Genomic DNA, 12,926 nt, shown 5'->3' on the forward strand with positions numbered 1-12,926 from the left:
CCTAGCTTCATCTGTTCGATGCAAGCTGCATTGTCTTCATAAATGCAAGTAGGCTCTTCAGTGGTAGAACTCAAACCACTAGTCCCTCGAATATGTGTAATGATAGCTCTTAACCATATACACTCACGAACCACCTCATGTAGAGTAATAAACTCTGAGTGGTTCGAGGAGGTAGTCATAAGGGTTTGCTTGGTTGATCTCTAAGATATCGCCGTGTTCCCAATGGTAAATACATAACTAGTTTGGGAACGACCTTTATGTAGGTCAGAGAGGTAGCCAGCATAAGTAAAAACCGACTAAAATGTCATTTGGTGTTTTAGTGTCATGAGTGGTGCTTTCGCCACAACATTTCCTTTAGGGATTACAGTTCCATCTGCGGTCCCTCTTGTCTCTCTGTAGGGAAATAACAGTCCCAAGTCAATGGTTCCTTTTAGGTATCAGAAAATGTTCTTGATACCATTCCAGATTCCAGTGACGCTCCGTTGGCGCTAAGCTAAATCAAGCTAACAAGTTCACTGAGAATGTAATGTCTGATCGAGTACATTGGGCTAAGTACAATAATGCGCCTATTGCACTTAGATAAGGAATTTCAGCTCCTAACACTTCTTCGTCATCTTCCTTTGGACGAAATGGATCTTTCTTTGCATCTAAGCTTCGACCGATCATGGGAGTGCTAGCAGGATGTGCTTTGTTCATATTAAATTGCCTGACTTTTGGACATACGTAGACTGGTGGAATAGTATTCCACAAACTCGGTATTATAGTTCAAGGCCTAGACATAATCGAGTTTTCCCAAGATCCTTCATCTCAAATTCGGATTTCAAATAGCTCGCGGTTTCTCTTATATCATCAAGAGTACCTATTATGTTCATATCATCGACATATACTGCTACAATTGCAAATCCGAAACTTGTATTCTTTATGAATACGCAGGGGCATAATTCATTGTTCTTATATCTCTTCCCAATCAAGTAGTCACTTAGACGGGTATACCACATCCGCCTGGATTGTTTCAATTCGTAAAGTGAGCGTTTCAACCTAATTGCAAATGCACTCCGTGGTTTAGAGTCACTTGACTTGGGTAATGTAAGGCCATCAGGCACTTTCATATATATCTCTGAATCTAGATCCCCATAGAGATATGCAGTAACCACATCCATGAGCTGCATTTCCAGTCCTTCGGAAACTATTAAGCTAACTAAGTAGCGGAATGTTATAACGTCCATTAAGGGAGAGTATGTCTCCTCGTAGTCAATTCCAGGGCGTTATGAGAAACCTTGCACCACAAGGCGAGCCTTGTACCTCAGGACTTCATTCTTCTCATTACACTTTTTGACAAAGACTCATTTATGTCCTACAGGCTTTACACTTAGTGGGGTTAGCACTACCTGACCAAATACCTGTCGCTTTGTCAGATAATCTAATTCTGCCTGGATTGCTTCTTTCCATTTAGGCCAATCTGATCTTTGTTGACATTCTGCAACCGAGCATGGTTCGATATCATCGTGCTCTATGATTTCTTGAGCAACAGTGTATGTAAATTCATCATCAATGTGTATGGAAGATCTTTCTATCAACTCATACGCACTCTCATAATCCATTGAGATTTCTTTGTTCTTTGGAATTATTTCAAACATTGGAGCGTCCTCCCGTATTGATTCATGGACATAACTGTAATCAGAGACAATCTCATGAGAAGGATTCTTTACATTGATGATTAATGGATCATTTTGTGCCTTACTCACCCTCTTCTTCCTTGGGTGAGTGTCAATCGAACCAAGTGGCCTCCCCCTCTTCCTTTGGGGAGCCACAGCCTCAACCACACTTCCACTAAGTGTGGTTGCATTGCCTCTATATGCGGCATCGTGCCCCTTGTTGGGGACTTCTAACCTTGCAGGCACATTTGCAGCTGGTATATGTGATCTCGTCACTTTTGAGATATCAGTAAACGCATCAGGCATTGAATCTGCTATGTTCTGAAGATCGATTATTCTTTTCACTTCACTTTCACTTTGTGAAGTGTGGGGATCAAAATGAGACAGAGCAGGAACAAACCACGACAATTCCTGTCGTTCCCTTAGAAAATCCTTTTTCCTATCTCCCCCTAACGACGGGAAGACTGTCTCATCAAAGTGACAATCCGCAAATCTAGCGGTAAAGAGATCGTCTGTCAAGGGTTCCAAGTAGCGGATAAGTGTTGGGGATTCGTATCCAACATAAATACTTAATCGTCTCTGAAGACCCATTTTAGTGCGCTGTGGGGGCGCAATAGGCACATATACTGCGCAACCAAATATGCGTAAGTGTGAAATGTCAGGCTTATATCCAGTTACCAACTGGTACGCAGAAAAATGGTTGGCTAGCAGTGGGTCTGAAACGAATAAGTAAAGCTGCGTGCAATATTGCATAACCCCAGGCAGATATAGACAGGTTGGTGCGCATAACCAATGCCATAGCCACCATCTATAGCCTTTTAAAGGTGGCTTCTGCAAGACCATTTTGTGTATGCACATGGGGTACATGATGCTCTACATCGATTCTGATAGACATGCAATAATCATCAAATGCTTTTGATGTAAACTCTCCAGCGTTATCAAGTCTTATAGACTTGATAGGGGGATCAGGGTGGTGAGCCCTTAAACGGATAATCTGTGCTAGGAGTTTTGCAAATGCAACATTTCTTATGGACAATAAAGCGACATATGACCAGCGTGTCGAAGCATCCACCAGAACCATAAAGTACTTGAATGGTCCGCATTCTGGATGGATAGGTCCACAGATATCTCTTTGTATCCTTTGTAAGAATGGAATGTTTTTGTTTTGTATCTTTAGCATAGGAAGGTCTCAATCCTGTTTTTGCTAAAGAGCAGGCTTTGTGAAACGAGTGATGTGCCTTTGAAATAGTCAATGAGGCATAATGGGAGGGAGGTAGTGCTTTTGGTACGTCAGAAGACAGTGGCTGCATTGAAGCAGTACTAGGACTGACCCCTTGCAGTGTGACGGATTTTTGTCCCATTTTATTTTTCACTCGAAAGAAGGGATGTCCATATGAGTTCTTGAAAATACAGATCATCATGTCATGACCGGGGTGCCCTAGGCGGTCATGCCAAAGCATGTATGAGTCAGTGTCCCACATTTCATTGTTAGTGACAGTGTAGGATTCAATGATCCGAATCATAGTGAGGTACAATCCACTAGATTGACTCATAAGTTTCTCTAAAATGCATTTCCTTCCACATTTATTAGAGGTAATATAAAAGTATTCAGTTCCATTCTCACAGTATGTTTTTACATGATAACCGTTGGCATGAATATCTTTGAAACTTTAACAAGGTTCGATTAGCTCTTGGTGCATACAGGGCATATCTCATATTCTTTAGATTATTTCTATTTAGGTAGAATGATAATCTTTTCATTATAATAATTTTTCTCTAGATGTATTGCTTTACATCTTTATAGTGTTATTTCGAACCATGTAAATATGTGTAGTAAATAAATTTGAATAAATTCAGTGCTTCAGAATAAAATTCAAAATTTATTAATAAGCCAACAATAATCAAATCAAGGTTATGTTCATAAATCTAATTCATCAAACCATTATTGAAATAAACTTTAAGACCAAGTAGTAGTCTAATTAAAAATGAGGCATTATGCCTTCACAACTGTCTTTGAAAAATAAAATGAATAAAGCAGATCAGTCAAGATTGAGAGCATCCATTGACTTAGCAAGTTCCTCTTTGCCTTTGAAGTCTGCAATTGTAAGTTTGACGTCTAGGTCATGACCTCCTTCTTCCATATAGTGAGCCTCTTGTTCTCTAGACTCTCTATACCTCTTGTAATTGGCTGCTACTCTGTTATTTGCTTAGCATTTCTTGTACCAATGCCCAATGAATCCACACCTATAGCATGGTTCATTGTCAACTCTTTCCTTTTGCATCTTGTTTCCACAATCCCCATGTCCCTTTCCACGTGGTGCATTGTTGCCACGTGGGTAGGGATCAGCACGTCTAAACCCCCTTGCATTGGAGTTCTTTCCACCTTTCATTTTTCCATAATTAACCTCGGGAATTTTCTTTGTCGTAGTAGGCCTGGCATTGTTGTTCAAGAGATCCTCATTATGTCTCTTAGCCACTTGCAGTAGGCTGATCAGCTTATTGAAGGTTGTGATTCTTTTGTTGTCATACTCCAGCCTATACTGGTCCACTAGTATAAGCGCTGAAGTAAGAAAGGTGGAAAGAGTCTTGTAGATCATATCATCTTCTGTGATTTCCCTTCCACAGAAATTGAGATGTGCCTTTAGGCGCAACATGTCCTTGTTGAAGTCATTGACCCTTTTGTAGTCAAGCAAGCGGATTCCATTCCACTGAACGGCCAGTTCTGGGAGCAAAATGTCATGAATGTTCCCAAAACGTCCCTTAAGGGCATCCCACAGTTCTTTGGGTGTCTTCAACTGAAGGTACTCCCAGCGTAGGCTAGGATCAATGTCGCCTCAGAAACATTAAGGCATTTGCTTTCACCTTATTAGATGGTTCATCATCTTTGGGGTCAGTAATGGTGGCAGTGTAGTCTTTTGCCACAAAGGAAGTTTCTACATCGGAAACCCAACGGTAGTACTCAAGTCCTTCTGAGTCCAAGATGTCAAATTCAGGTCGAGTTGGATTAGCCATCTACATAAACAAGAGAGAAGATATAAATTACACAGTCATAAAGACATCCACGTAAATAATTTTCCAAAAATGTGAATTAGATTTCAAGACCAAGATTCGTAATGGTCACATTTTTTTCTTTCGATGGTATGTGAGAATGCTTTATCACAGTAAGTGTGTATAGATAATGCACATGAATTTTCATTATCATGGCAAAACGGAATTGATATGTTGCATTCTAAAATTAACCATATAAAACATAGCATATATAAAAATAAATTACATGGCATGCTCAAATTTCACATAGATACAACAAATTATATGCTACACATAATAATTAGTAATAATATATCATGAGTAAAAAATAAAATACTAACGATAGCATAATATAAAGGCATGCTTAGGAATAATTATATAGGTGTAAATAAAAATCACAAAACATGCTCAAAATTGCATAAATAATATATAACAAGATATATATGGCATGTTCAAAATAAAGTATAAACTATAGCATAATTAAAACATGCTTAAACATAATTATGTAAAACATTAATAACAAGACATGCTTAAAAGGATCAAAATTATCTAACTAAACATGCTCAAAAGTTCTAATTATAAATAATTAAATATATCGTAGTATGAAAATAAATAAAAGAGAACATACTTGGTTTCGATAAAATAAAACAATCCTAACACACGCGCGTGTTGATGCAGCGTGCGTAGCGATGTTTTTGAGCTTGAGAAAAACTGGGCCGCTTCATCTTTTTTTAGCAGTGGGCCACAAGGCCTTATTTTTTCTTCTTCATTTCTTTTTCTTTTTTTCTTTTCTGGGCCACAAGGCCTGTTTCTTTTTTTTTTTTTTTCTCTTTTTTATTCTGGGCGGCAAGGCCTGCTTCTTTGTTTTTTTTTTTTTTTGTTGGGCCGGGTCCTTTTCTTTGGGCCGGGTCACACCCTTTTTTTTTTTTTCTTCCTTTGCGTCTTCTTCTTCTTTCTTTACTCTATTCTTCCCCCTCCTAATTTGCAGATGGGTGGCTGGATATCGATCAGGCTTTGTCAGACCGTGGGTGAGTGTTGCAGCGAGGTTGGGTGGGCTGCGCGGACGCTAGGTGGGCGGCGTAGGTGCGGGGCCGTGCGTGCAAGTGCAGCAGCACTTGAGGCTGGGCTGAGGTCGGCTGGCCGGTGAGGATGGCAGGTGCTAAGCCAGGCGGGGAGGGCTGCTGCAGTGTGCTGGGATCTGCAAGGGTGCAGGGCTGGGTGAGCAAACGCAGTTAGCAGATGTGTTGAGCAGACGCGGGTGGGTAGATCAATTAGTTGGGTGCGGAGAGCAAATTGCTCTTGGCTGGGCGAGGAGGTCATGCGGGGTAGTGGGGCTGTTGGAGGCTGGGCGCGGTGGAGGAAGACAAGCTGGAGAGGGAGACGAAGGTGGGTCACGGTGGAGGCTACGGGGGAATTTTATTTTATTATTATTATATTTTTTTCTGTTGGTGGCGGTAGAAAAGGAGAAAAAGTTCCTTTTTTTTCTTCTAGGGTTTTAGTTTTTTTTTTTTTTTTTTTTTTTCGACAGAAAGAAACTAGAAAACTAGAAATTTTTTTTGGCTATTGGCTCTGAGTGTGCTGATAACATGTTAAAGTAAAATTGAGATGGAATTGGTCTACTCATTTCATTTCATAGTCCTTTTTCTTTTCTTTTTTTGAAACGGGGTTTGGAACCCAGCCTAACTGGGAGGCTTAGCCCCTCGCCCGACAATATTATTACTAATAGGATAAGAATCATCATACAGCGAGGGGGACATATTACCACGGAAATATCGATTACATTAATGATACTAAATGCTGATTGAGCTGTGATTGTAATTCCTTGATTCTCTCCTCGTCAGTTGCTTTGACGAAGGCACATAATGTGTTTTTCCTTTAACAATATCCACATAAACTAATCTTCATTTTTTTTATATTAAAGAATTAAAAAGAGAAAGAAAAAGAAGAACTAACATGAATATAATTAGAAACAAAACACAATCAAATATACTAGTCTGCAATCACATGCTCTACATGTGTACGAAAAAAATAATAATAGAAAAGTGAGTAGTTATTGTAGAAAAAATAGATTTAGTGGTAGTTATTGCAGAGAGAAAATAATGGGAGAGAAAAGTGGGGGTTGTGGAATCATTTCTTTTTAATTTTCTTAATAAAAATCTATTTTATAATTATCCTATTTATCCCCGTAATTTAATTTATTCTCAAAGTTTTTTTAATCTTTTAGATTTAAATCTGTCAAAATTTTCAGTTTTGGCTAACTAACCTCTTCTCTTAATAATAGTATAGATTAAATCTGTCAAAATTTTCAGTTTTGGCTAACAAAACTTCTTCTCTTAATAATAATATAGATATTGTAACAAGACCGATCACCGGGATATGAATAAAGGAACAAAACAGGACAAAATGACGACAACCATTATATTTTAAATGAAAGGATCATACCGATATAATAGCAGAACAATTAAAACTGAATTCTCTTTGACCCATTACCCAATCACATCTCTTTGGCCACATAGCCTCAGTCAACCAAAGGCTCACGGTTCCCTCTTTATCTTCTTCCTCCCTCATCTCAATTCATTATATGCCATCTATGGTTCTACGATCCCTCAAAGCCTCCCCTTTACCATTCTTGTTTCATCTTCATCATCATTAGACTAGTCTATTTAGAAGGTATTTTCTCAAATTTTACTCTCTTGATTTTAGGTTTTTTTTTTTTTGGTTGAATTTGGTGAATGGTTTCTATAGTCATGGACCCATACCAATTTTCTTGATGATTTTATGGTTGGACCCGTAGTTTTTTTTTCTCGATGATTTCATACCTGGTGTTCTAAGTAATCAATGTGGTGAATCCCAACATGTGATTTTATATTTCTTTCTCTGTTTCACCGTCAAAGCTTTTTATTAGTATTATGTTTTGAGGTGAAATTCAATTTATAATTGAGTTTGAAATATGATACTACAACCTTAAGATGGGTGAACCATCGTTACAAGAGCCGAATGAGAATGCTATAGAAGATGAGCCAAAACGTACTTCAGCTTGGTTAGGAATTTTAATCAATAGAGGAGGCTTATTATTTTTACTATGAGATATATGCAAATATTGTTGGTTTTAGTGTGAGAATGGATTCAACTAAGAGAAGTAAGGTGATCGGGAAGATTACTTGGAAGCAATTTTTATGTTCCAAGAAAAAACATATGAGACTTATGAGAACATAATAATGCATCACTCATCGACCACTGAAGAAAGGAATTGCGGAATAAAGCGTATGAGTTGTAAGGAAATGTTGAACATCGTCTTTAACAAAGCAAGTAAAAAATGGTGTATCATTGACTTTGAGGAGGCTCATATACATGAGCTTAGAACTCCTAAAAAGGTACATTTGTTACCATCGTACCTCAAGCTTACAAAGGTAAAGAAGTGTCTTACGGAAAAGCTAAGTAGTGTAAATATTTGAACAAGTCAGCAATTCAAAATAATGGAGAATGTGGCAAATGGTGTACAAAATGTTGGGATGTATTGCTAGATATTTGAGAAAGTTTCAAAGAGATTCAAGGAAAGAAGTGAAAGGACATGATGCAATTATGCTGCTTGAGGAAGTAGAGTCATAAAAAGAAAAGAATCCATCTTTTTATTTTGAAGTTGACTAATATGAAGAAAATATGATGAATCGTTACTGTTAGGCTGATCCTACTTAAAAAAAAATTATTTCTTTAACGATGTTGTCGTGTTCGATAGCACGTACAGCTGAAAGCACAAAGAAAAGATCTCCAGTCTATTGGTCATTTTTAGGACATGGACCCCAAATTAAAACTGACAGGACTGACCAGCTCACCTAAAAATCTCTCCCAAAGTTACCATAACACCAGCTCACCTAAAAATCTCTCCCAAAGTTACCATAACACCAGCTCACCTAAAAATCTCTCCCAAAGTTACCATAACACCAACCTTATTAGCCTTATTAAACAAACATATCTAAAAGTTTCATTTAAAATTTCTATCATTTTTCTTGATTATTTACAAAAATCGATATATCCTCGATATTTCAGTTGAAATTTCATTTTTCGGGACCATCGATATTTCCTCGAAACTCGATATTTTGGTAATTGCCTACACTATTTTATGGATATGACAAAAACCCTCTTTTTTTTTAAGAGCTCTCCTGAAGTAACACGTAAACAGAGTCCTTGTTCAACAGCTCACCACTTTGTCAAAGCAAAAACTCAGTTTGCCAACAGCAACTTGTTTTAGAAACATTTGGATCCTTCATTTCCGAAAATCAGAAGTTAACAAAATTAATATTTAATACTTTGACATTGACCAGCTCTCCTTGTTTTGCATGATCATCATCCTTTTCTAGTTTTCTGTCCCATATATAAACAAAGGTTGCAGATTCGCTTGGCTTTTAGCATGCCACTTCTCTCAGGTTAGACCAATAAGCTGAGGGAGAGAGCCAGCAGGCAAAGCAATCCGGCAAGTTTCATTAAGAGGCTAATTTCTCTAATGGACCACAGAAAGGATGAAAATGGTGCAGGTTCTGATCTTACCCTGTCCCTGATACCGGAATCTTCGCCACCCGAAAACGGCAGTTTTGGTTATGACGACAAAGAGGAAGGCAAGCTTTCCGTGAGGGTCTGGGTAGAGTCCAAGAAGCTATGGCAGATAGTGGGCCCCGCGATCTTCAGCCGTGTCGCCTCATACACCATGAATGTCATTACTCAGGCCTTCGCTGGCCACCTCGGTGAAGTCGAACTTGCTGCCATCTCCATTGCCAACACTGTCATCGTCGGCTTCAATTTCGGTCTCTTGGTACGTGAGTAATGATGTTCTTAATTAATAATATTATGTTGTTAGACTCTCGATCTCTGAATCAGCCTATGAAGTTTTGTTTGAACATAGGCGGATAATAACATAAACAAGTTGAATTTCTCATTAGAACTGTTTGAAAATACACTGTTGGATTGATAGTTTGGCAATTTAAACATGTCAGATATTATTACGTAATTGAATTGTTGTTTGAATAATGTATTGTTTGATTGATAGTCCGATAACATATGTTCTTTGTTTATCGCCATTGTTAGCTAGGAATGGCAAGCGCCTTAGAAACGCTATGTGGGCAAGCCTTTGGAGCCAGAAGATACCACATGCTTGGGATATATCTCCAGAGGTCATGGATTGTGTTGTTCCTCTGTTGCTTTGCTCTGTTGCCATTTTATATTTTCGCTTCACCGATTCTTAAACTCATGGGGCAAACGGATGAGGTGGCGGAGCAGTCGGGGCTGGTGGCTGTGTGGCTCATACCCTTGCACTTTAGCTTTGCATTCCAGTTTCCTATGCAGAGATTCTTGCAATGCCAGCTGAAGAACTCTATCATCGCTTGGGTATCGTTAGCGGGGTTGTTGGTTAATGTGTTCACAAGTTGGCTTCTAGTCTATGTGTTGGATTGTGGGGTTGTGGGTGCCGCTATTGCTTTGGATATCTCTTGGTGGTTTTTGGTCTTTGGGATGTACATATATATTGCTTGTGGTTGGTGCCCTCTCACATGGACTGGTTTTTCTATGGAAGCCTTCTCTGGGCTTTGGCAATTCATCAAACTCTCTGCAGCTGCTGGTGTTATGCTCTGGTGTGTTTATTTTTCTTCTCTCTGCATAGATAGTTTTTAATTTCTGGGTTGATATTGATCTTCAATATCCTTAATATTTAATGCAGCTTGGAGAACTGGTATTACAGAATACTGATATTGATGACTGGCTACTTGAGTGATGCAACTATTGCTGTGGATGCCTTATCAGTTTGGTATGTGATTAATTTCTAAGTACAAGTTTATCTTAAATTATTGCACTTTCCCACCGTGTTTGGTAATTTGGCTTTAATTTTTGCAGCATGACTATTAATGGTTGGGAGCTCATGATTCCTTTAGCCTTCTTTGCTGGGACAGGGTAAAGTTTCTTTTATTTCTACCTCATTTGGCTCCTTCTAACTTTCTCCTTTATAATAAAGTGGACAATTTGTCTTCTTTCTTTGTGTTGGATTGTAAGTGATACATTTATATTGGGATCCATCATGGGGATCCCTATATAATAAACCTCAGAAAAATCTCAGTAGTTAAATGAAGCTTCTGATACATGCATATAAAACTTTGCCAAAAGTACTAATTTTACATATTAAAAGGATGTCTGGTGTGTATGCATTTTAATTAGTTCTTGGAAATCGGAAGTAGCTAGAGAAGCGTCTATTGCAAGGCAACAATTTGTGTTAGAATCTTTCAGAAATATTAATTATAGTTGGCTTAACCTTAATAGTCCAGATTCTTGGTTGAGTTATAGATAGGATATAGAAGAAGTTGGTCAAAAAGTTCCAATCGATCATGTCTATGTAAAGAATATAGTGAACAAACTAACCATAGATAACAACTTTTAGTCGAAGCTGTATTTTCAGTTTTGGGAAAGCACTATTTGTGGCTGGATGCAGCCAAAATGATTAGAAATCATGTGAAAGCACTTATAGTTATGATTTATGAAAAAGCACATTTTTGGCTTTTCTACTTTCTTCTATAGCTAGTGTAAAATTTTGGTGGTGAACTCACAGAGTAAGGGTGGCAAATGAGTTGGGAGCTGGAAACTGGAAGGGGGCAAAATTTGCAACAAAGGTTGCTGTGACAGAGTCCACAGTGATCGGTGTCTTTTTCTGTGTACTTGTGATGATACTCAAAGACAAGATCGCATACATATTCACAACCAGCAGTGATGTCCTCGCAGCAGTCGATGATCTGTCTTACCTCTTGGCCATCACAATTTTACTTAACAGCGTTCAACCAGTTTTATCAGGTTCTTTTTTCACCCCATTCTTGTTATTTGAATCACATTTACTGATCGTTTTTCTAGCTTTTCTATCCGTCTCTCAAATAGAATGAGATGTAATTCAATAATGTGGTCAGTGAGTATGATTCATAATTTCAAATAGTCTTATTTATGTTATAGGCGTGTAACATGTATTTTTGAGATGTACATTATTATGGTCTTTGAGAACGAATAATTTTCTGGTCAAATCATTGACTTGTTTATGGGTTCACAATCCACAGGAGTAGCTGTGGGATCAGGATGGCAAGCATGGGTGGCATATATAAATCTCTTTTGCTACTACATTGTTGGGCTCCCACTTGGGTTTGTAATGGGGTGGGTCTTCAACTTAAGCATTGCGGTAAGTTTCATAGATGAATAAATACACCCACGTTTTTAATCAGTGCACCCAGTTCTGAGATGTCTTATATTGTGTTGGAATTGTTGTTCAAATTGATATGAAACAGGGTATTTGGGGTGGAATGATCTTTGGTGGAACTGCTATGCAGACACTGATATTGTCCATCATAACTGTAAGACGAGATTGGAAAAAGGAGGTACGTTCAAATTCAACGTAATATGATCTACTTCTTTTTCTCCATGTTTTGCTTTCCAATTTTCAAATCCCTCCATTTTCACTCTTTGGTGGTTTGAATTTTGAAGGCTGAGGATGCCAGCAAACGTGTGTCAAAGTGGTCGACGCCTAATCCAGAAGACAAGCCATCAGAACAGCTACTAGTAAATTAGCTGCAAGCTTGACAAGTTTTCAATGTGTTTCCTGCAACAATTCTGAGGTTACATTTTTTGTTATAGTTCTAAGTGTATTTATGTAGTGCAATAATTTTAATCCTCTATTCAAGGGAGTCATTCTAATAAGGACCACTATAATGAGTATTAGTTGAAGACTTTCTAATCAACGGTTTGGGTCTCCCAATTTTCAGTTACACATGAGTAGATCACTTTTGAAATATTTCTTCTAAATTGCTAATCATTAAGGTACCAAACTAGATCAAATCAATGGATGAACCAAATCTGTCAAACATGAACCCATTCATGTTCATAACTAATAAATCATGATTATAAATGCTTTAACAATTTTCAATTTGGTTGAAAAATTGCATAAATGATCTACAGATGAATATCTAAACATGTAACGGTTGATTTGCAGAAATGTGATCGAAAAGAGGGTCTCACACAAAAGTCCTCAATTAATCCTCATTTTAGTGGTCCTCATTAGAAGTTCTCCCCTCTATCCAATTGTTTGATGCATACACCTGCAATTGCATAACAAAAAAAAAAAGACAAGGGGATCTAGCAATTATTTTCTGGTCAATTTTGTTAAGAAGAAGAGAAATCCATTCAATAAATAATACAATTACAACCATGGGGATAATAATCGAGGCATCA

The 12,926-nt window shown here is 38.0% G+C and overlaps 1 protein-coding gene across 1 annotated transcript; it reads left to right on the forward strand.

Annotated features, from left to right (window-relative positions):
- Positions 1 to 8,885: 8,885 nt before the first annotated feature.
- LOC112178563 (protein DETOXIFICATION 27) lies at positions 8,886 to 12,465 on the forward strand. Its single transcript, XM_024316715.2, has 9 exons — positions 8,886 to 9,034; positions 9,074 to 9,489; positions 9,762 to 10,303; positions 10,390 to 10,476; positions 10,563 to 10,619; positions 11,269 to 11,507; positions 11,762 to 11,880; positions 11,987 to 12,076; positions 12,183 to 12,465. Exons 2-9 carry the CDS (start codon positions 9,184 to 9,186, stop codon positions 12,264 to 12,266), a joined length of 1,524 nt encoding a protein of 507 aa, XP_024172483.1. The 5' UTR covers positions 8,886 to 9,034; positions 9,074 to 9,183; the 3' UTR covers positions 12,267 to 12,465.
- The last annotated feature ends 461 nt before the right edge of the window (positions 12,466 to 12,926 follow it).

The sequence above is a fragment of the Rosa chinensis genome, chromosome 7 (assembly GCF_002994745.2).
Source record: "Rosa chinensis cultivar Old Blush chromosome 7, RchiOBHm-V2, whole genome shotgun sequence".
Classification (NCBI taxonomy): Eukaryota; Viridiplantae; Streptophyta; class Magnoliopsida; order Rosales; family Rosaceae; genus Rosa; species Rosa chinensis.